At 41.3% G+C, this 20,502-nt stretch overlaps 1 protein-coding gene across 3 annotated transcripts in view; it reads left to right on the forward strand.

Moving 5' to 3' along the window:
• The window catches only part of skor1b (SKI family transcriptional corepressor 1b), a 35,680-nt gene extending 16,918 nt beyond the window's left edge, over positions 1–18,762 (forward strand). The window contains exons 3-11 of one of the 3 annotated variants that reach the window (XM_034587677.1): positions 5,515–5,590; positions 10,827–11,106; positions 11,575–13,322; positions 13,661–13,754; positions 13,855–13,959; positions 14,083–14,142; positions 14,751–14,825; positions 17,070–17,144; positions 18,021–18,762. In XM_034587677.1, coding sequence (XP_034443568.1) covers positions 11,592–13,322; positions 13,661–13,754; positions 13,855–13,959; positions 14,083–14,142; positions 14,751–14,825; positions 17,070–17,144; positions 18,021–18,094 — 2,214 coding nt within the window. In that variant the 5' untranslated portion in view covers positions 5,515–5,590; positions 10,827–11,106; positions 11,575–11,591 and the 3' untranslated portion in view covers positions 18,095–18,762. Of the gene's footprint in view, positions 1–5,514; positions 5,591–10,826; positions 11,107–11,574; positions 13,323–13,660; positions 13,755–13,854; positions 13,960–14,082; positions 14,143–14,750; positions 14,826–17,069; positions 17,145–17,962 lie in introns of all 3 variants that reach the window. The other 2 variants (XM_034587675.1, XM_034587676.1) reach the window with 2 other exon arrangements.
• Positions 18,763–20,502: the final 1,740 nt, after the last annotated feature.

Below are 20,502 nucleotides of genomic sequence, written 5' to 3' on the forward strand. Positions count from 1 at the left end.
AAAACGCTGCACACTTCAGATGTCAAGTGAAATGTCTTCAAATCCATAATTAAGGATAAATATTGTCCCATTCGTACGCAGACGTGAACAGTAAAGCATCAATCTTCTACTACATTTTTAATGAAGGTTTTAAAAGTTTGGATAATGATTTTCTTTTCCCTTCTTTTATTCTGAAGTTTGCATCAAAATCTTTCCGCCTGTAAGAAAAGCTCTTCGACTGTACAGGAACACACGCAGAATTTGTTTTTCCTCACTACTTACATCTCACACTCCAGTTTTTCATTGCTGCTGGATGTTGGTAAATGTTTTCTCAGATCTATGCATCATTACTCTCACGCCATCACTGAGATCCTTTAACAAAAAAAAAGGAAAGAAGAAGAAAGAAATAGTCTTTAAGGTAAATTAGTCTCCCTGCACACTGGCAGACGTCCCAATATGTAAATTCATGTGCTAATTCACAACATGATTTCATTTCAACTTCCAAGCAAATGAGATTTTAATTGAAAATGAGATCTTCCATAGAGTCTCTCACTGGAGATGTGCGACAGGGGAATGATACTTCTCACCGATTGTTTTAAGAGACAAGGAGACTTTTTTTCCCTCCTTCCAAGCCATTTACAGCAAGATTGTATGTTTTCTGAGCCTGGCGTCTCCCCACAACCTGCAGGTTAGTGAAAATGCACTGTGAAATTAACATTGCGCCTCAGCTTGGTCCGTATGAAGAGGCGGCCTATTAACATTTCTGTATTTTCATTATGTTAATGGTGTTAACACATGCCCACAGATTGCCACCAGTGGTGCAGTAATTTTGTCTCGCTGATCATAAAGTGTCCGAGTGGGTCATTTTGATTATGACACGCTAATTACATATTGCCATCTCTCTCTGTGTGTTCTTCCCCCAAACTCAGAGCAACCTACAGTCTTTAATGGTGAGCTTTTATGAGTTGGAGGAAAGAAAATGGCAGGAAAAGATCTCTGCCTATGTTCCTGACGGCTATGCTGCACGCATGCTTCACTGCTTCCCTTTAAACTTCCTAAATTGTGTTTCACAATAAATAGATGCCCAAGCCTTTAACTGCCAGTATTAGATTAGACACCATTAGATGTAATAGAAAATTCTCTCCCTGTAATATTTTCATAAGAGTTTGAGGCATTTGATTAATCTGACCACATTTTATTGCATTAATGATTTTTTTCCCCCTTTTCGCTCTGCTGTAAAGACATTGTATACTGGCTAATGCTGTTTCCTCTCTCCCCTCTCTGCTCGCTCTCATTCATCCTCAGCCGTTATTGCAATGCATTGTTGATGAGGTGAGTCGGCGTCTTATGTGCTTTCACTCCTAAAGTCATTCCTAATGGAGTGGAAACCTTATATTTTGTTTCCTAATGAAGCACAGGAGTGGCAGACAGCTCCGCTTGGGCTGTCCTACGGCTGCCTGCAGGTTGAAGCCACCGGCCCGAGCCGAGCTGCTCTGAGGGAGCCAGCAGGGGATGTTGTGCCGGGGCAGCAGACAGCTTAGACATGAACTTATGCACGGGCCGGAATCAATCTGTGGAAAAAAAGATAAAAGATACAAAATGTGTTGGTGGATTCAGACATGTTACTTAAATAGCAATATGGCCATTTAAACATAAATGACTTAAGTAAAAATCTGAAAATATATTCAGCAAAATGTAGTTTTAGGTATAAAACAAACCTTTCATCGAGCACACGTATACGGCATATTATATTTTAATGTTGTATGGTAGTTTGAGGGACTTTTATCTGTAACTATGCAGAAAATTGTATAAACTGATCATAGTTTGTGTATGTAAAAATATACAAGAATAGCTTGACACTTTGGAAAATACCCACATTCACTTGATACCATGATTGTGATGTAAATTTGAAGCTACTGTCAGCAGCTCAGACTGGAAATATGGGGAATTGCCTAAATATTAAAATATCCACCAACCAGCTCCTCTGAAGCTCACCAGCTAACATGTTGTATCTTAGTTGTGCAAAACAAATATTTAATAAAGTACCATGATTGTCAGTCTGTATCTTACCTTTGTTTTCATTCCATAGCTCGGTTCACTTCATTTAACATATTGAGAGTGGACCCACTCATATCTTCAAAATGTTTACATTTATTTATATACAGTGTAGATATATTTTAATATATTTTTAGACAACCATCTGCAACTCTCCCATGTACATTACCCCAAGTGCTCGAATTGTATTGTCTTATGTCTCGTATTGTATTATCTTATATGTGTGTGTCATTGGTTTTTCGTTATAAAACTTTAAATAAGCACCATTTGTACTGTGTGAATGCATCTGCGTTTTACTACTAGTTTTGTTGCACTCTCTGCAATGACAGTAAAGGAATCAGTCGATCTATGTCAAGTGTAACACAACAAAATCCAAGACTTATTTTCATACTTCATTGTGGTCATCAATTTAAAGAGCACTGCACTGATGCAGGACGGATACATTGTACTACCATCAAATCAAATTTCTAAAGCCAACAGTAGAAAAATAACTCCAAGTCATTCACATACTGTAAATATAAGAATTACATACAAATCATCTGAGAAAATTAGTTCACACAATTTTGCCTTTTTACTAAAACTGTGGTGATTTCTTGTTTTTAATATACAGTGCTAACTTGTTCCATACACTAATTTAAGCTAACAAGCTCCTGTAGCTTCATATTTCATATGAGTGCAGTTTCAACCTTCTCATCTAATTCATCAAGGAAACGTGCAAAGACATTTTACAAAATGTCAAACTATTCCTCTTATATGCAAAGTAACAAGTAGCTGCAGCTGTCACTCAAAAGTAAAAGGTTTCAATATTTCCTTCTAAAATGAAGAGGAGCAGAAGTAGCATAAAATTACTTATAATATACAGGTAAATGTATTATTCATAAGTACATTACTTGAGTAAAATGAAATAAAAAATCCAGCATCTGACCATATAAACACTTGAGCGGCAGATCAAACTGTAAAAAAAAGTAGCTTTGTGGCGGTAAACTCTCTCACAGTATTAAAGCATTATATTCTCACTCTAATGAAAAGCTTTTAATCAGCAACATTTGAAGATGCGATGGCCCCATTCGCTGCTTAAAGCTCCATTTAACCAGAAGCTGAAGAAATCGGTCTGTGCTCCGAGAGTCCGTGGAAAACTATCTGAGCTATTCTGAGCCGAGGTTTCACAGCAAGGTCACTTTTAAAACAAAATGTCTCCTCCGCCATATCTAGGTCACGGCACATTCTGCTACTTTCTCAGAAACTTCCTCCCTTCCTTCCCTCTCTCCTTCCTGCTACGGCTTATAATTAAACACACACAATTATCCCAAATTTAATGGGATTTCAGTACCAGGCTTTTATTTAAGAGGTAATGAATAATATTTTAATTGCATATGTAACTGTGAGATCGAAATGTTCTTCTCTCATCACTTGTAATTACTACGCCACATTTTTCTACGGCGCTATTCTGAGAATGCGATCAATAGCTGGGGAGTGTGTGTTATTTTTCTTCTGTGTTTTTAAGGTAAGTGTGTAACAGTTACTAATTGTGAAATGATCCAGTGGGGAGAAGACAAGGCATAAGCACACTTAAAACATATGGGCAGTGTCCTATTGTTTATTGATGTCTGTAATTAATGATATAATGCATGTCACTGAAGTAGTTTGACCTCTGAACTGATCATTATTCAGAGTGTAGAGGCATCAATCAAACTGTGCTTTTCTCACACCTATTTTTGCACACCCCCTCAGGGACAGATGGAGCACCCACTGTATCCTCATTTGTATTCAGCTGACCAAGGCCTTGGCATCAATGATTTAGACGTCTGTATAAGACATAGAGTGTGTGAGAGGAAGTAATATGAGCTTTTACAAGCTGCTGCTGAAGTTCATAAAGACCACAGCTCCTGCTGCACTGCCTCAAACTCCCAAAAAGACTCATTTTCTTTATAGGAGTTTTGTGTATTTACTGGTCCTTTTTTCTCCGTTCCACTTCAGAGAGGACGTGTATTTACTCGTCTTTGGGAGCCGTAGTTTCTCTGTCCGGTAACGACAGGCTCAGTATTATTCACCCTCTCCACATCATGATCATCATATGAATGTCTGCTTTTGGATGGAATGCTGGCCTGATTGTTTGGGCTATCTGGAAGGAGCGACATGCATCGCTGCCCAGCCTGGGGTTCAGAGGTGGTGTGTGTCTGTGTGTGTGTGTGTTTGTGTTGATGTCCCACTCGAGCAAGCAACATCCCGGGCTCTCCTCGGGATGGGCGCATTAGAATAAGCCATTCCATTGTTAATTTAAATGGCTTAATACATCACTCTAAGGTAACAGAGTGATGTGAGGAGCAGAGGGAAAGAGTTTGAGAGAGGGGGTGGGGAGAGAGGGAGGGATGCCAAGGGGTGTTTCTTTAATATCAAATGAAATTGAATCCTGCGTTACCTCACTTGTGCCGTTTCTCAAGCAGCTCCCAGGCTATTAATGGGAAGCTGTAACAGGATTGGTTCGGTCTTTCGGTTCTTTAATTTCACCGCAGCTCCCAGATGTTAGGTCTTTGTCTCATTGCTGATCCCTGGCTGATCTATGGTGTTGTCTTTATCCTGCCCCAAGTCCATTGTGGCTATGTGTTGTGTTATTGGGTCAGGTGAATCTATCAAGGACGGAGAGTTGGACAGTTCACACACCAGGGGGATAATTACGGGGTGATTGGTGTCCTCACGCTCTCTGCTCTCACTATCTTTGTCTTCTCGCTGTTAGCTTCGCCCTTACATAAACGCACACAGCAGTCACAGCACTGGAAACCGACCAAATAAGCGACTCAGTCCGGGGATCCCGGCTCTTTTACCTGTCCCAGTCTCCGGGGCCTTGTTTTAAACAGCTGTGTTTGTTTGGTAGAAAATATGTGCATCAGTGTTTACAGATGTTTGTGGACTTATTTACACCAGCTGTTCGAGTGGAACACGGGAGACTTTAGACTTTAATTCTCTGCCACCATCACCTCATCTAATGCTATTATTAACTTAACCTCCTCCCATAGATAATTCATCACAGTTTCCTTCCAATCTCACATTTTTTCTGTCTAACTCAGCCCTCAATCCTCACATCTGCATGTCCTTTCTGGGTCATAATGACTCTCACAAGCTGATGCTCCAGTTCACATAGAGCGAACACATTGTTGAATTAATTACTATGTAAAACCAGGTCCAGTTTTCAACATGAAAAGTACAGTTTGACATTTTGGGAAATGCCTGCATTTAGCTGAGAGGAGTGATACCTCTCCCATGTCTGTCCTTCAACTACGAAGCTGTTTAGCTTAGCTTAGCTTAGTTTATCTTAGCTTTGCATATATACTAGACAGAGGGAAACGACTAGCATGTCCAAAAATGGTTAAATAATATATCTTGGGCCTTTGTAATTTTAATATATGAATTTGTAAACGTTTTGCTGGGCACAATGACTTTGCCCTCATAAAAATCACAATTCATCTTTGTATTGCTTTACAGAACAAACAAGGTGTCAACATCAACAGTCCGCCACCACCTGTAAGACCAAACTCACGAGTGATGAAGATGGCCAAAGGTAGGCTTGATTTCAATGCAGCCAATTTAATCAATGGAGAAAGGCATGGCCCTGAAAATTGTAAATATATATATATATATGCATGTACGGCTGAAGAATCACACAGGGTCACATTGGACTGGAGCAGAGTAGGAGAGGCAGGACATGTCGCCAGTCTATCACAGGGCTCACATTCACAGTTATGGACATTAGAGTTACCATTCAACTTAACATGTCTTTGGAGCTGAGTAACCACAGGAAGTCATGGAGAGAAACATGCAAACTCCAAATAGAAAGGCCCAGATGAAAGCTTCTATAGTTCACCATGCAGATATGAGAGTGGTATCGATCTTTTCATGCAAATCTTGTCAAGTGGAACATTTTTACTTTCATACACGCTGGATACACCTTGTATTTCTGGGGATGTTGTGCGTTTTTGAGTTTATAACCTTGAAGGTGTACATTTTTTTCCTCTTATTGGAAGTGGGGATATTTGTCTGTTTGCCCCAGTCCCTGGTGCTGACAAGTATGTCACCCACCCTCTCACCTGCATGTGATCTTGATGGAAATCTCTGGTTCTCTGTTCGCACACACACACACACACACACACACTCACACACAGTCTGAGCTATTTACACCTCCTGACTTTGAAAGCTGTCAGCAGGGCAACAACAGACTGTTTCAGTACTCTGGACAGTTCCTCCACAGAGACCTGCAGAGTGTTCAAACCGGAGGCTCTTGTCTCACCCCAAAGTCTGACTGGAGACAAGACAGTCCAACACTGAGACTTCCCACTTACAGACCTGTGTGTGTGTGTGTGAGTGTGTGCGTGTGCGTGTGCGTGTGCGTGTGTGTGGGTGTGGGATGAGGCCACAGTCACCCAGCCCTTCCCCCACACACGCATATCATCCACCCAGAGCCATTCTATCTGTATGGAAATTTGGGCTCCACAGCTGGAATCCCACAAAGCACTGTCATCTACTAATAGTTATTATCTCTTTGGCCTGCTCCCTCACAAAAACCCTGCAATACAAGCACATCGCATCTTTATGGTAATGCCCTACAATACAGCCCCAAGCTATGGTGCATAGACCTTTGTTATCATTACGATAATTCCCATTCTCACTTGACTCCTCATTACACCATCGAAACTGCTCGAGGTTGGATGTAGACAAATTCCTGCATCTTTTCTTTATTACACTGTAGCGTACAGTGTTGATACGCAAAACTTAAACTCCCTCAATACTCTAAACACAGTGAGTCAGTCGCTGTAATGACAATTAAGTGTAAGAGTTGTCATCATGAAATAGCAGAGGTCTGTGTATTGTCCTTAATTTGTGGTAGATAGGGCAACAAAAAAAAGTCAGTATCATCATGTTGACTTTTAGTGTAATGACATCATGACAATATGATTATACGGTGTTGTTTTACCATACTGTGCTGTCCTAATTATATAATTTCAAGCAAGTTGTAATGAAATGCAAACAAACTGAGACGATGGTGGACTTTGTTTAACATCTTGTGTTGCCAACATGAATTTACTTTATCCCACAAAACTGTGGCTTTTATTTTAGCTTGTCTCATTTAACACAATATGAACCAAATGTCATTTCATTTAATAGAAATTGGATTATTTGTAATATTTGTCATGTGTAATTTTCCATATTATAATCAGAAAAATATGATTTTTGTTATATTGATCTCAGCCGTCATCTCATGCCAAGGTAGTGTAGCACATTCAATGCAAGCTCTCAAATTAAAATGCAATAGTTTTACAAAAATGTTTGTTTTATTTTAAGATTGAGAAACAATAAGCTTCCCTCAGCCAATCAGGATGGAGAATTATCCTCTGATATTTGTATAATATTGGTCATGATTTACTCTTTTCTTTCAATATATTGACAGTTTTTATGTTGAATTTCTATCCTTTCCATTTCTTTTGTTCCAATCCTTGAAGCACAACTTTACCACATTGCATTTCACTACACATTTTACTTCTGTGTGTGACAAATAATATTTTGCCTGCTTCATGTCTTCTCTGATGTGTCTACAGTGGGAAAAACGGGGGGTGAATTTGCCAGTGGTTTTCTAGTCACGTTCTCTGACAATTGAATCAACAGAAGAGCAGGTGATTTACTACACATTTCTGTCGTCGCGAGTTTCAGGTCAGCTCTGTGTGAGGAGGAAAGCGCACAGAGACATGGACCTTGCCATGGCTGCTCGTGTCCTTGCGTCTCTCCATGAATGCCCTCACAAGGCCCCTGGATCGCACAAAAAAGTAATTGCGGAGTGATTGGCACAGCTTGTCCCGTGCAGCCTGTGTCCCCCACACTTGAAGGCTCTCCTCGGAGCACCTTCATTGTCACACAGCCTTTTAGCACCTTTGTTCCTCCCTTCCCGCAGGACCTCACAGCTCACCATTGGCAGATGAGTCCCTGTCTGTGACAAAAGGGTCCCTGCGCTCAGCCTCATTTGATGCAGTGATGAACTCCCCCAACTCACCCACCTCACCCCCACCCCACTCAAACACACACACACGTTGCAAACCGCCTCCTGCGAGAAGAAATGTTCCCGTTTAGCGGTGGAGGATGTGGGGGTCAGGACCCAGGGGTGGGCTTTTAGGAGACAAATAAACATCAGAGGAGGAGAGGAGTGATGTCTTGTTTACACATTAGCAACCATTTAGCAAGTCTCAGTGTTTTCACTGGGTCTCTCCGGTGGCCTCTCAAACAGCTGATCTTCCTCTTTTGTTGTGCCTGCAGTTGAGGATCCATTCAGGATCGACGCTGTGGTCGGCGGTGAACGATCTGAGCAGTCGAAGTTGGTCTTGATTCGGATTTGCGTTGTTAAAACTGGCAATAAATCATGAAGTTACCAATAAATGAAAGTGATTCACCCACTCATAAAGAGCAAATACTAGCAATAAGCTGAATAATTAGCTCTTTTCCAGCTCTTTTGTCACCAAACACTCATTTTCCACTCATCCACTGTTCCATTTTGTGATTCCCAGTCAGGGAAACACATACACACACACTCACACACACATACACACACACAGACGCACACAAACTGCATGTTTCTCAACCCATCTAATGAGGTGATGACCAACCACTTGTTATAATTGCTTCAGTCTCCTTTTAATTTTCAAGCTTATTAATCATATGTAGAGTTATTTAAGAATGCATAAATTAATCTTAGATTAAAAAGCCTATCAAAGCCTCAAAACAATTAAAGAGTAAGGTAAGATTTCCCCTGGGCTGGCACTTTTATTTTAATAGAGTGTTCAGGTGATTATCATACTTTGATGCAGCACTGTGATTAATGCAGACACACTTTTAAATGAGCCGTTCTCTCTGGCACAAAAAGGTAGAGTTTATATGAGCCTGGTAATGACCTCACTGACTTTTTTGGCTACTTTTCCTAATTTCCTTGCCCACGTTGTGTTGAAGCACACTCGTCACACTTCACTTCTTACAGTGAACGAGTTTGAAAATACAGATTTCATATCAATCTGCAGTATATATAGTGTTGGGTTGTGGTTAAGATGATGTTAAAGTTTTATTTGCATTTTGTTGAACGTTTTAATTCATTTAATTTCCGGAGGGATTGTTCACAGTGGAAATAAAATGAATGTATCTGGTAGTAACAATGACTTTTAATTAAGAGGGTTGTGTTGGTGACAGCCCAGGTTTAACAGGCCATATCCAGTCAATAATCAATAGATTGGCAGATGGAGGAGATTGCTGTATAATTTGAATTTTGTAGCTCTTTGGATGTAAGCAGACGCTTCGAGTTGGAACAATCTCTGTTCACTGTCGCAGGCTTTTTCTCTCCAATAGATTTCTTTTTTCAAAACTTCATATTTTTTGACATTGATCTCATCAATTATAGATGAGAGAATTTAATCATATATGCAAAAAACGATGATCATTATGGGAGAGAATTGAAATGAAGAAAATGTTAAATTTTGGTGGAGTCAGTCTTATGTTTTATCTTATTTACTTTTATCATGTATTTGAATTGCATTGTTTTTATTGTTTTCACTTTCTTTTTATTCATACATGTATCGTTCTCAAGTCCTGTTGTTTTTAACCTGCGTTTTAAATTAATCTGACATAACTTAAAGAAGCTTTTTCAATTTACATTTAAACAATACTCTAACTACTACATAACTATATTTTTTGCATTTGGCAGCTGTTCAAAAAAAGGATTGACAGTTTTTTAAAGACCAAACGTTGAAATTAGTCGCCAAATATAGGATCAATTCTACATATATTCTAATCAACAATGCATAATACTAATAATAATTATTATTATTATCATTATTATTATTATATAAAAAAAATTGAAATGCTGTTATTATTATTATTATGATCGTTGTTGTTATTATGCTAAAATAATAATTAAGGCCAAACTGTCCTTATTGCTGCTCAGCTCAGTCCCTGTGGAGTCAATAGGACCAACAGGGGCGCGTGTCCTGTTACCTTCATCAATATTGCATCGGTGCTGCGCGTCGCGCATGTGCCACATGCACGGAAATGATTAACCCAAAACCTTTATTGACTGGAAAAAACAAAGTTGAATGGTGGACAGTTGTGGCGCATGCACGTATGTGCGTGTTGTCCCTGTGTTTGCTCTCTGTCTCACGGCTCTGAGGGGAACTGAAGTGCACATCACACACAGTGACCTTTGGAGCCGCTGGTTATTGTCGAGACGCGTGTAGGCGAGGTTGTAGCTTGTAATCGGTGAATCCGTGGGAACCCAGCACATGACGCACGCCTGCGCTCCCTCACTCCGTCCACTCACACAACAATGGGTCTGTGGGTCCCTGCTGTGTTTTTTATTTTGAGTGGAAAGACAAATCCCACTGCCGCCTCATCCATTCACACTGTCATCTTTTTAAACAGGAAAGTGCAAAAGAATAAATTAAACGCATTATGGTCCGGTCCATACAATAAGCTATAATGAGTAATGACAGACTGATGTGGATGTTTTCTTTTCTTTTGTATGTAGAATATGTTTCAACATATGGTGCATATATAGTTTGTATTAAATACAATGTTTAGCTGTTTTCTAATTAATCATTTGACTTTCTCCAGCATCTTATCCGCATGTGTGCACCTGCAGGCTGCCACAACACCAAACACTCCAACCATCTTCATTGCTCATGAAGCCATAGTTAATGCAGACTGCCAGTGTGAGTGGGAGTGCCTTGCCATAAGTTTTCACCGTCACTTGATTGCTGTCTATGTCGTAGAGGGGGCTGTACTCCAGTCTGCAGGCCATGTGGCCACTGCTGCTGCTGCCGCTGCTGCTGCTACACGCACCATCCGCACACACCGACAGCGGAGCAGAGAGAGACGGAGGAGGGCAAGTGAGCAGGGAGGAGGCGGTGCTGCGCGGACAACTGCGTCCCACTCCTGAAGCAAACATCTTCCACCAGATCATCCAGGCACCACACTTCTCCCCAGCTCCGACATCCAGCTGATCACAGCGTTGTGGTGGAACGACGGAGGGGAGCGGCGCAAACACTGAAGGTGAGTTTTAGGAACTGAAGCAGAGAGCATTCAAGCTGTGTCTCGGTCTGTGTCTCCGGCTCTTCTATCAGGTGCCACGACACCAATCTAATATTACAACGGTTTTTTTACGCACGGTCTGATGCAATAATGAATTTATCCAGAACTTAAACCTGCAGAAATTCGTATGTTAACAATTGCAAAGTTACAGGGAAATAAAATAAAGTCGAGTTTTAAGTGTATTTGCACATTGACCTTTGATATGGCTCAATACCGATCTGCTTTTATTGTCTCTTAAATACTGGACTTAAGTAAAAACGCTGGCCTGCAACTTACTTGTCTTGTTTTCTGTGTTTACAATTTTAAATGCCGACTATAATAAAGAGCTTAAAGTGTGTTTCGAATAATTTGCCTATTATAAAGTTTTGCTTGAGGCTGGTTTGAATTTGTCAAAAACTCACATGTCCACGTCAAACGTCGTCTCCGCAGCCTCCAGGCCTCCAAGCATGGACTCCATACCTGCGGGGCGAGACTCCAGCTCCCCGCCCAGCTCCAAACAAGAACTGTCCTACCCGAGCACCAACATGAAGCCCAACCAGGTCGGGCAGACGGTGCTGTACGGAATACCCATCGTGTCTTTGGTGATAGACGGCCAGGAGAGACTTTGCCTCGCCCAGATATCCAACACCCTCCTGAAGAACTACAGCTACAACGAGATCCACAACCGGCGTGTGGCGCTGGGCATCACCTGCGTCCAGTGCACCCCTGTCCAGCTGGAGATCCTCCGCCGAGCCGGGGCCATGCCTATCTCCTCCAGGCGCTGCGGGATGATCACGAAACGCGAGGCGGAGAGACTTTGTAAGTCGTTTCTCGGGGCTCACGCGCCTCCTAAACTTCCAGAGAATTTTGCTTTCGACGTGTCCCACGAGTGCGCCTGGGGGAGCCGAGGCAGCTTCATCCCGGCAAGATACAACAGCTCCAGAGCCAAGTGCATCAAGTGCACATATTGCAACATGTATTTCTCCCCAAACAAATTCATATTTCACTCGCACCGCACGCCGGAGTCCAAGTACACGCAGCCAGATGCAGCAAATTTTAACTCGTGGAGGCGACATCTGAAATTGACAGATAAAAGCAGCCAGACAGATGTACTCCACGCATGGGAAGATGTGAAGGCCATGTTCAACGGGGGCAGTCGGAAGAGGACGCTGCCGGGCAGTGGGTCCGATTCCAGATCCCATATGAAATCACAAGGACCCAACCGTCCCCGAGAGTCACCCGAGATCCCTGCGAAGATCATCAGCTGCGAGGACAACCGCGGCGGCATGCCGAGCGCACGCAGCTACCCGGTCATCCCGGTGCCCAATAAAGGGTTTGGGATGCTGCAAAAAATCCCACCACCCCTCTTCCCTCATCCATACGGGTTCCCGGCCTTCGGCCTGTGTCAGAAGAAAGACGACAGCATCATGGGAGAGCAGAGCAAGCCGGGCCTGCCGGGTGTCCTGTGGCCTGCTAAGGACAGCGCCTATCACCCCTTCCCCATGTTCTGGCCCGCGGCGGGCGCGCTGCCGCTGCCCCCGTACCACCAGACCCAGCACAAGCCCGTGCCAGAGCTGCTGTGCCCGCCCAGACAGACTGACATGGACATATCCGAGCACAGTGACCGGAGCACCAACACGTCCAAAGACAGCGTGGTGGAGAACGACCGGTGCTCCAGCACGCAGTCCGCGCGTAACGACGACGACAAGTCCGGGGACGAGGCGAGGCCGCTGGAGGGGATGGCGCTTGTGCCCCGGAAAATCAGCTACGTGTCCGCGTTCAGGCCCGTCATTAAAGACGCTGACTGCATCGCTAAGCTCTACGGCAACAGGGCCCTTTACAACAACTGTCGCACCGGCTATCTGTCGCCCGATTTTTTAAGCGAGAGCTCCAGCTACCGCTCCGCGTCCCCCTGCGTGGACAGCGAGGGCGAGCCGGACGTGGACGTGGAGACGAACAAAACACCTGACGAGGAGGAGGAGGACGAGGGCGACTCCCGGCCTCCGTCCTCGGTGTGCGCTCGGACTCCCCCCGGCTTGGCACGCAGTGTCTCGCCTAAGGAGTCGGAGTGTAAGGGCCTGCAGGAGAGCAGGGTGTTTGACTCCCAGAAAATGAGCGTCCACGTGGCCCAGTCCTCTGACAGAGACGTGCACAGCAAGCAGCTATCAGAGAGCCACATAACTGCGTCTTTCACTGAAGTGAGTGACTTCAAACTGAGGAACACAAAACTGTAACCCTTCACTTTTAAGTTTCCATTCCAGTGGCTTTGTTTTCCTAAAGCCTGTGTGCATCTTTACGCACATGAACATCTGTGTGTCCTTATGGATGCTTGTGTCTGTCATGTTAAAACAGTGTAACCGCAGCATGTCCAGAGAAAAACGCATAAATCATCATTTAAATAAAAATGTATTGCCTTCAATTTTAGACTATATTTTTAATTATGAATTATAGATGTTATTTAAATTAATTGTTATAATTTAACCAAACGTATTGTAATTTTACGAGCTGAAAGAAGTGGTGATTGTTTCTCCTGTAGGTTTTCACACCGGAGAGAGCTGAGCTGCAACAAAGGAGCAGTCCGTATCAGTTCAGAGCTGCCAGTTACCAGAGTGGAGTACTTCCAACTAATGGTTAGATGTGTTTTTATTCTGCGTTTGTAACAATAAATCTTTTTTTAAAAATCGGGAAAAAAGAGGGCCAACCTCACATCGATTTATTTTCCCCTGTAAGATGATGGTGCGAGTAAAGAGGAGCCGTCTTCCACAGTGGAGGAGATCGAAACGAAATCTTTTCATGAACAAAGCGGCGAGGAGAACCAGCGGGAGCCCGAAGACGGTAAGTCACACTGAGGTCAGAGAAAATAAGCTTAAATTCCGTTTTCATAAAGTCTGTTTAAAAACACGTAGGCGCCACTTTTCATTTACAGAGAGAAATATAATTTATCTTCTGTGTGTTCAGGCGAGGACGCGCCAGTCAGAGCTGTGGCGACACAAAGAGATCTAGAAAGTCTGGCTAAAGGTAAGACAGTGACTAAAAGAATTAACGCGAAGAAAGGATATAATAACATTGTCATATTATTAGTAGCATTAGTATTATACTATTGGATGAGTAGAAATCCCACTTATTTACACTTCATCCATTTTATTTCATACAATAACAACAATTGTTTTAAGAGTAATTAAAATGAGCTTTAAAAAGGATATTGCCACTTTCCATTTAATGAACTAATTTCAACCACTTCCTCCCACATTGCTCATCCCCTTCAAATTGTAATGCCTTAGGGCAAAACACTTTCAAATTCCCCATTTATTTCTAACTTTGGTCGCATGTCCAAAGTTTCACTTGCAAAACCTCACATTCTCCTATAGAATTAAAATTAAATATAACAATTCATAAATTTCAGTTTTTTTCCCCTTGAGGCAGATTCTGTTGTGTCCCAAAAAATGTAGAAGTGGAGGTTTATTTATTTTTTGCTTCAGGCCCATAAGACCTGCTCTAAATTGTCAGTGTAAATGATGATGATGTCCTCTTCCCTGTCATTAAAAATTGAAAACCGCCCCAGAAGGACACACAATACTCCTGTACCTCTGCCCCTCAAACAGCCTGTATTTGTGTCTGCTTTTTAGATGAACTCCAGAAGCAGCTGTTAGAGCAGGTTGAGCTGAGGAAAAGACTGGAACGAGAATTTCAGAACTTGAAAGGTAAGCCAGATTCTGCAACAGTGCCTTATCCACCACTCTGGCTGCTATCCCTGTGAAAGTGATGTCATAGATAGAGACTCTTAAGTCTTCCAGTTCAAAGTTAAGTGTTCTTTTTCTTTCGTATTTCGTGATCCGGGCCTTGCCATGCCATGACCGGATGCACCTCAGCAGTGGCATGCATGAGCTCTCTCTGCAAAGCAAAAATCGGTTAAAGGGCGTCATTCATCCAAAGAACACTAAGTGGTTCAGGGACACACTCCCTTAGAAGAATGTGTTTCCAAAACCCATTTTAACACAGATTTGAGAGGATTATTATTTTAACCTTAAGTCCAAACATACTCACGCATGGTTAGAAAATAGCACTGGTAAAGAACATTGAGAAGCAGATATTTTGGTGCTCAGTTTATTTCCTAAACATTGATACTGTGAATACAAATAACTTGTTTTAAATATACTCTAGATGTCCATATAGACAGTTTTTTAAAATCTAAAATGTCAAAGTGTTGAACAATGAGGAGAGTGTTGATTTTTAACTGAAATATTAGAATTGATCTTAAGCTGTTTTGAATGTCAACACAAAGGAAAATGTTACAGAAAATATTTTAAAACCATTCAGAACATCTGGATTTATATATATATGATACACATAAAACTCCAAACTGGTGCTGTACAGATCATATTGCTTATAATAAACTGAAGGCTTAGCAACTGACGATATGGAGTCCATCATATACTTTTTTTTTTTCATGTCAGTAAGTAAACTCTCCAACATTTCTCCAAAATCTCACCCTCTCAACTCTTCACACTCTGATTTCGAAGCTTTTTGAGAAAAGTATAGTAACATCTAGAATGGATATTAAAAGGAGTCTGGGATATCAAAAAAAAGAAGAGAAAAGCACTAGCAGCATATCCCTAACAGCTCTAGTTGGTAAAATTATATTTAACTTTAAGAAACCTCAAATCTCCAGAGAGAGGAAAAACAATAGACTTGTTGATTTTAAAAGTCTTTAACAAAATGTTTACATTACTGAAGATCAGCACAGGATGATCCAAGTCTCTGTGGGTTTTGAGTCCAAGGTTAAATTATACACTACAGGCCAGTGTGTGGATAACGACTGAAGATGCAGCAAAAAGATCTCATATACATATATATACTACATATTTTACTGTTGTTTAAAATCATATTCATCTTGTATGAATCACCTTTGTACAAGACCATGCATGTTAGAGAGGCACTTTAAACTAATTCAGAATGATAAAGTGATAAAGCCACTGTGAAGTGTGCACATTGTTGATTTCTCTGTAAACAAACTAGCAAAAATGATTTAACACTTCCAGCTTTTACAGTTGTATTATGGGGTTTTATGTATTATTGTCTCATTGCTTTTTAACACATATAACATGAGTTCCCAGTGATGCGTCTTTGTAAAACTGAAATCTTTGCTTTGGACCTGACTCACATCCATAAATACATTTATATTTCTCTGTACATTCATTGATGATATTTGGATCCAACTATTGGGACAGAAGCAATAACAATTGAGTGACAACACAGTGCGACCGGTGCTCCATCTATAGCATTGGTTTCATTCCATATTTGTATAACACTTTAAAGAGGCAGTGAGGAGTGTTAGGATCTGGTCTAATTTTGATCTGCAAACAAGACCAAATTAAAATATTGACAAAATCCTAAATTTACAAATTGTATTTTTTAAGATCTGTTTAAGTAAAAAAATAAATTGTCAACTTAAGATTTACACTTTATAGCTTTGACTTACACTGCTATTGCTCATTTCAACTGTCATTGCTCCATTCAATGTTTTTTTCTCAAAATACAGCAATAAATGAACTACAGATAAATTACAGGTTTCTTTTCTTGAAAATGCTGAATCCTATATCTCCACTTTAAAGCTCTCATTGATATATCTCCACACCACGAGCCAGTGTGGAGGAGGCCTGTGGTTTGTCTGGTGTTAAGCTTGAGAACAGCGCCCTGTAGAGGCGAGTGAATCTGTGACTGTTATCTCTGCCATCACACTCTCGAACATAAAAGCTCAACCAATTTTCAAGGTTCATTTAAATATTCATGACAAACTCACGCATGATCTTGTTTTCAGCATTTTGGTGAGCCTGGTTAAATGAACACGTTGCTTCTGTGAAGATTGGTTCGTATTGACTGGTTGTGATGTTAGAAACTCACCGAATCCCACTGACTGAAATGTGTGGCTCACGTTCGTCCCTCAGATAATTTCCAGGATCAGATGAAGAGGGAGCTCTCCTACAGGGAGGAGATGGTTCAGCAGCTTCACATCGTCAGAGGTGAGAGACATATAAGGAGCGGAGGGATGCGGACACGGCACGTGCACACACACCATCACTTTCTATATCGATTCACCAGATTGAACCGCTGTGGCACGTTTTACTGGCGTGATTGATGATTGACAGTTTGTGCGTAAAATGGTCTGTGTGTGCGCAATGTCACGGATCAGTCCGGGCTTCCTGCAGAATTCACTTGCACTTATATATACTGTTTACATATCGGTTATTTAACTAGGGGAAAGTCTTCAAATCAAGAGTAGTTTATGTTGGAAATCCCTTATTGGGGACTTTCCTGCCTCTTACGCATAATCAGCGTCGTGTTTTCCTCACATTTGCACAGGGCCTGTGACCTAATGGAAATTACAAAGGGACGTAAGATTTCTCTCTTAACCATGTACATTGATTATCAGTGCTCGGTGCATCTCACACGCCTCCTTACGTCTTGGCTCTGCAGTGTCTCCTGCTTGACACTTGAGTTGGACCAAGAAAGCACAAGTTGAACTTCTGTAATAATTGTTATCCTCGTTACATTATATACAGGAGGTGGAATATAAGCCAGGGTGCATGGAGACATTTCTGCAGACAGTCATTTAACCGCCGTACATCCAGACTATAGACTCTAAAGGTTCAATCCAAACTTGCCTCCATGTTTTGCGCATGGTCGTGAATCAGCTGATCACATTACTGTTCGCATCAAACCTGCACATACGCGTGCGTAAGGCAATTACCCACCCTGCTTCACCTTGTATCAAATGTCAATCATGTGTTGTTTTCGCGTGCGCGTTTCACGGTTGATGGTTATATCCCCTTCTTCATAGAAGCTCACGACGCTTTGCACCATTTCTCGTGTAAGATGTTGACTCCTCGCCACTGCAGCGGCTCCTGCTCCTTCAAGTCTCCTCTGCTGCCGCCCTGAACCACACCGCTCCCCCTTTATACACCTGACCTGATGAAAACCAGAGGACACCTCATCCTCCCTCCAGCTCCTGTCCAACAGCACACCGCGAGGAGGAGGACACAATAACCTCCAGAGACACTCGAGTCCAGAGAAGACTAACGTGTATTATTTCCCTGTAATATAAAAAAAATGTGTATCCACACTCCCAGCGTTTATGTAACCATTTTGGCATAAGGTGACATTTGTTTTTCTTTCCTGAAATAATACAATTGATATCTATTATTTGTGGCAAAGTGCAATGACAATGTATATGTACCTTGTAATAGTTCTAGGTTGTTTATTTATTTATTTATTTGGGTTTTCTTATGTCAATAATAGCAGCTTGGATTAGCCCATCCATTGCTCCTGATCCTCACAGTATTGTGAATTAGCCGACCACTACTTTTTACTGTACACCTCCGCAGGCCATCAGCTTGGTTGTTATGCACTTTAAACGTGTGAAATTAAAAAAAAGAAAGCCTGTGCATTGAAATTAGGCCTAAAATAAGTATATAGCGGTCAAACCATGCATTCTTTTTTTTCTTTTGAACAAACACAGAAGTTAGTAGGCTAAACAAGTTCACCCCCGCGACCTTGTAAGTAGCCACATATTGTATTAAGAGTAGATTATTTGTTCATGTCATAGTTTTCATCTCTACTGAATAAATCGTTTAATGAAAAGAAATGTGGATTATTCATCTGAGCAAATGTTTATTCACAAAATGACAAACAGCAAAAATATGAGCATATAGATTGTATATGGATCATATAACTCTTAATCTTACCCATAAAGGAAGAGCAAAGATTTTATCAGAACAACTTTGTATCCAACTTTTATGTGCTTGATTTTCGACATTATAGCAATTATATCCACGGGGAAAAAAATAACTTTCCTATTTTCTGCATATATAAAATACATAAATTAAACTCCCCAGTATGGAACCAACAATTGTTCGTCATTTGTGCTTGATTAGGGCCCGAGCTCCGACTGCTTTTCGTTTGATTATTCAGGAAAATTAATCGCATTTTTGACGGCTTGAACATACTCGAAAAACTCACCAAACTTCGTGTCAGGCCTGATTTAAATGTACGTATTCTGGAGTAATTTGAAATAGGCGTCGCAAAATGGCTCAACAGCGCCTCCTAAAGCGCAGCACAAAATTCGGTAAACGTGTATCATGACCGGAGGAAAAAAAAGTTCCTAGCACCACTTTGATTAATGCAACAGGAAGTTGGCCATTTTGGCCATTTAAAACAAACTCCTCATAGAGCTTTCATCAGATCAACTTCAAATTCGGTGAGTGTCATCTTGACTCCTTGCAGATTGAAACTAACTCAAATTGTGAGTTTTCGTCAAACGGTGTGACCGTGGAGTGGCGTCAAATTTTGATGAATCACCATCAAAACACAAGGTTGTTATATCTCGGACATTCATGGTCCAATTGACTCCAAACTGGACATGTATGACAAGAGCCCCGGCCTGATGACATCTACACACAAAATCATGAATTAAAATCACAGCGCCCCTAGTGGCAACCGGAAATATCTTGTTTTTTGCACGTCTTAAACTTTGATGTATTCCTCCTAGTCTATAGACCACAACCATGTCAAACTTTCTCAGAAGGGCTTCAAGACATTGATGATGAAGTATTATGGAAACTCTGAGTTTTTGTCAGTACCATGTTAGTGGCGTGCTATTACACACGAAATTGCTGTAACTTCCGTGTACTTTGTTCAATCTCCCTCAAACTACAGGTTTGTAGTAATAGGAAGTGACATTTTTTTTACCTTGATGCACTGCTCCTGGCTGTTATACAATATACAGCTCAAATGATCTCAGACAAGTCATATGACCATGGTCAGAATCGTGACATTTCCTCAAACCGTGTAAACATTGAGGTAGGGCGAAGGTTGATCCTTCGCCAAAGGAGACAAAGTTGTCATAACTCCACTGTGAATTGTCCAATCAGCACCGAAATTCTGACACATGATCAGTGTCCCAGCCTGAACAGCTCCATATGTCAATATTTACTAAGGGTCATAGCGCCTCCTACTGATTCACTGTGAAAAGAGGAAAATCAGTCATCAATACACACAATCCACTTCTGTTGTTTGTGTCTTTTCTCTACACATATATTTATTTATTCATTTATTCGAGTAGAACATTTTGAGCCACCTCATCAGATATTTGATTTGGCTATTTGAATAAAACCAGTATAACTGCTGACAATTCAGAGACATTTAATGAATGAATGAGCTGTTGGGTCTTTTTTTTGTAGGGAGTTAAAAGCCATTTAGGTTGTTAACTTCTGGTTTAATCTTGGGTCCAAGCCTTTTATTATATGGAGATATGTTAAATCTTCAGCAAACCTTTAAAGAAAATACAAAAGTAAAGTACAAGCACCGTAACACTGTGAAGAA

The sequence above is a fragment of the Hippoglossus hippoglossus genome, chromosome 6, assembly GCF_009819705.1.
Source record: "Hippoglossus hippoglossus isolate fHipHip1 chromosome 6, fHipHip1.pri, whole genome shotgun sequence".
NCBI lineage: Eukaryota > Metazoa > Chordata > Actinopteri > Pleuronectiformes > Pleuronectidae > Hippoglossus > Hippoglossus hippoglossus.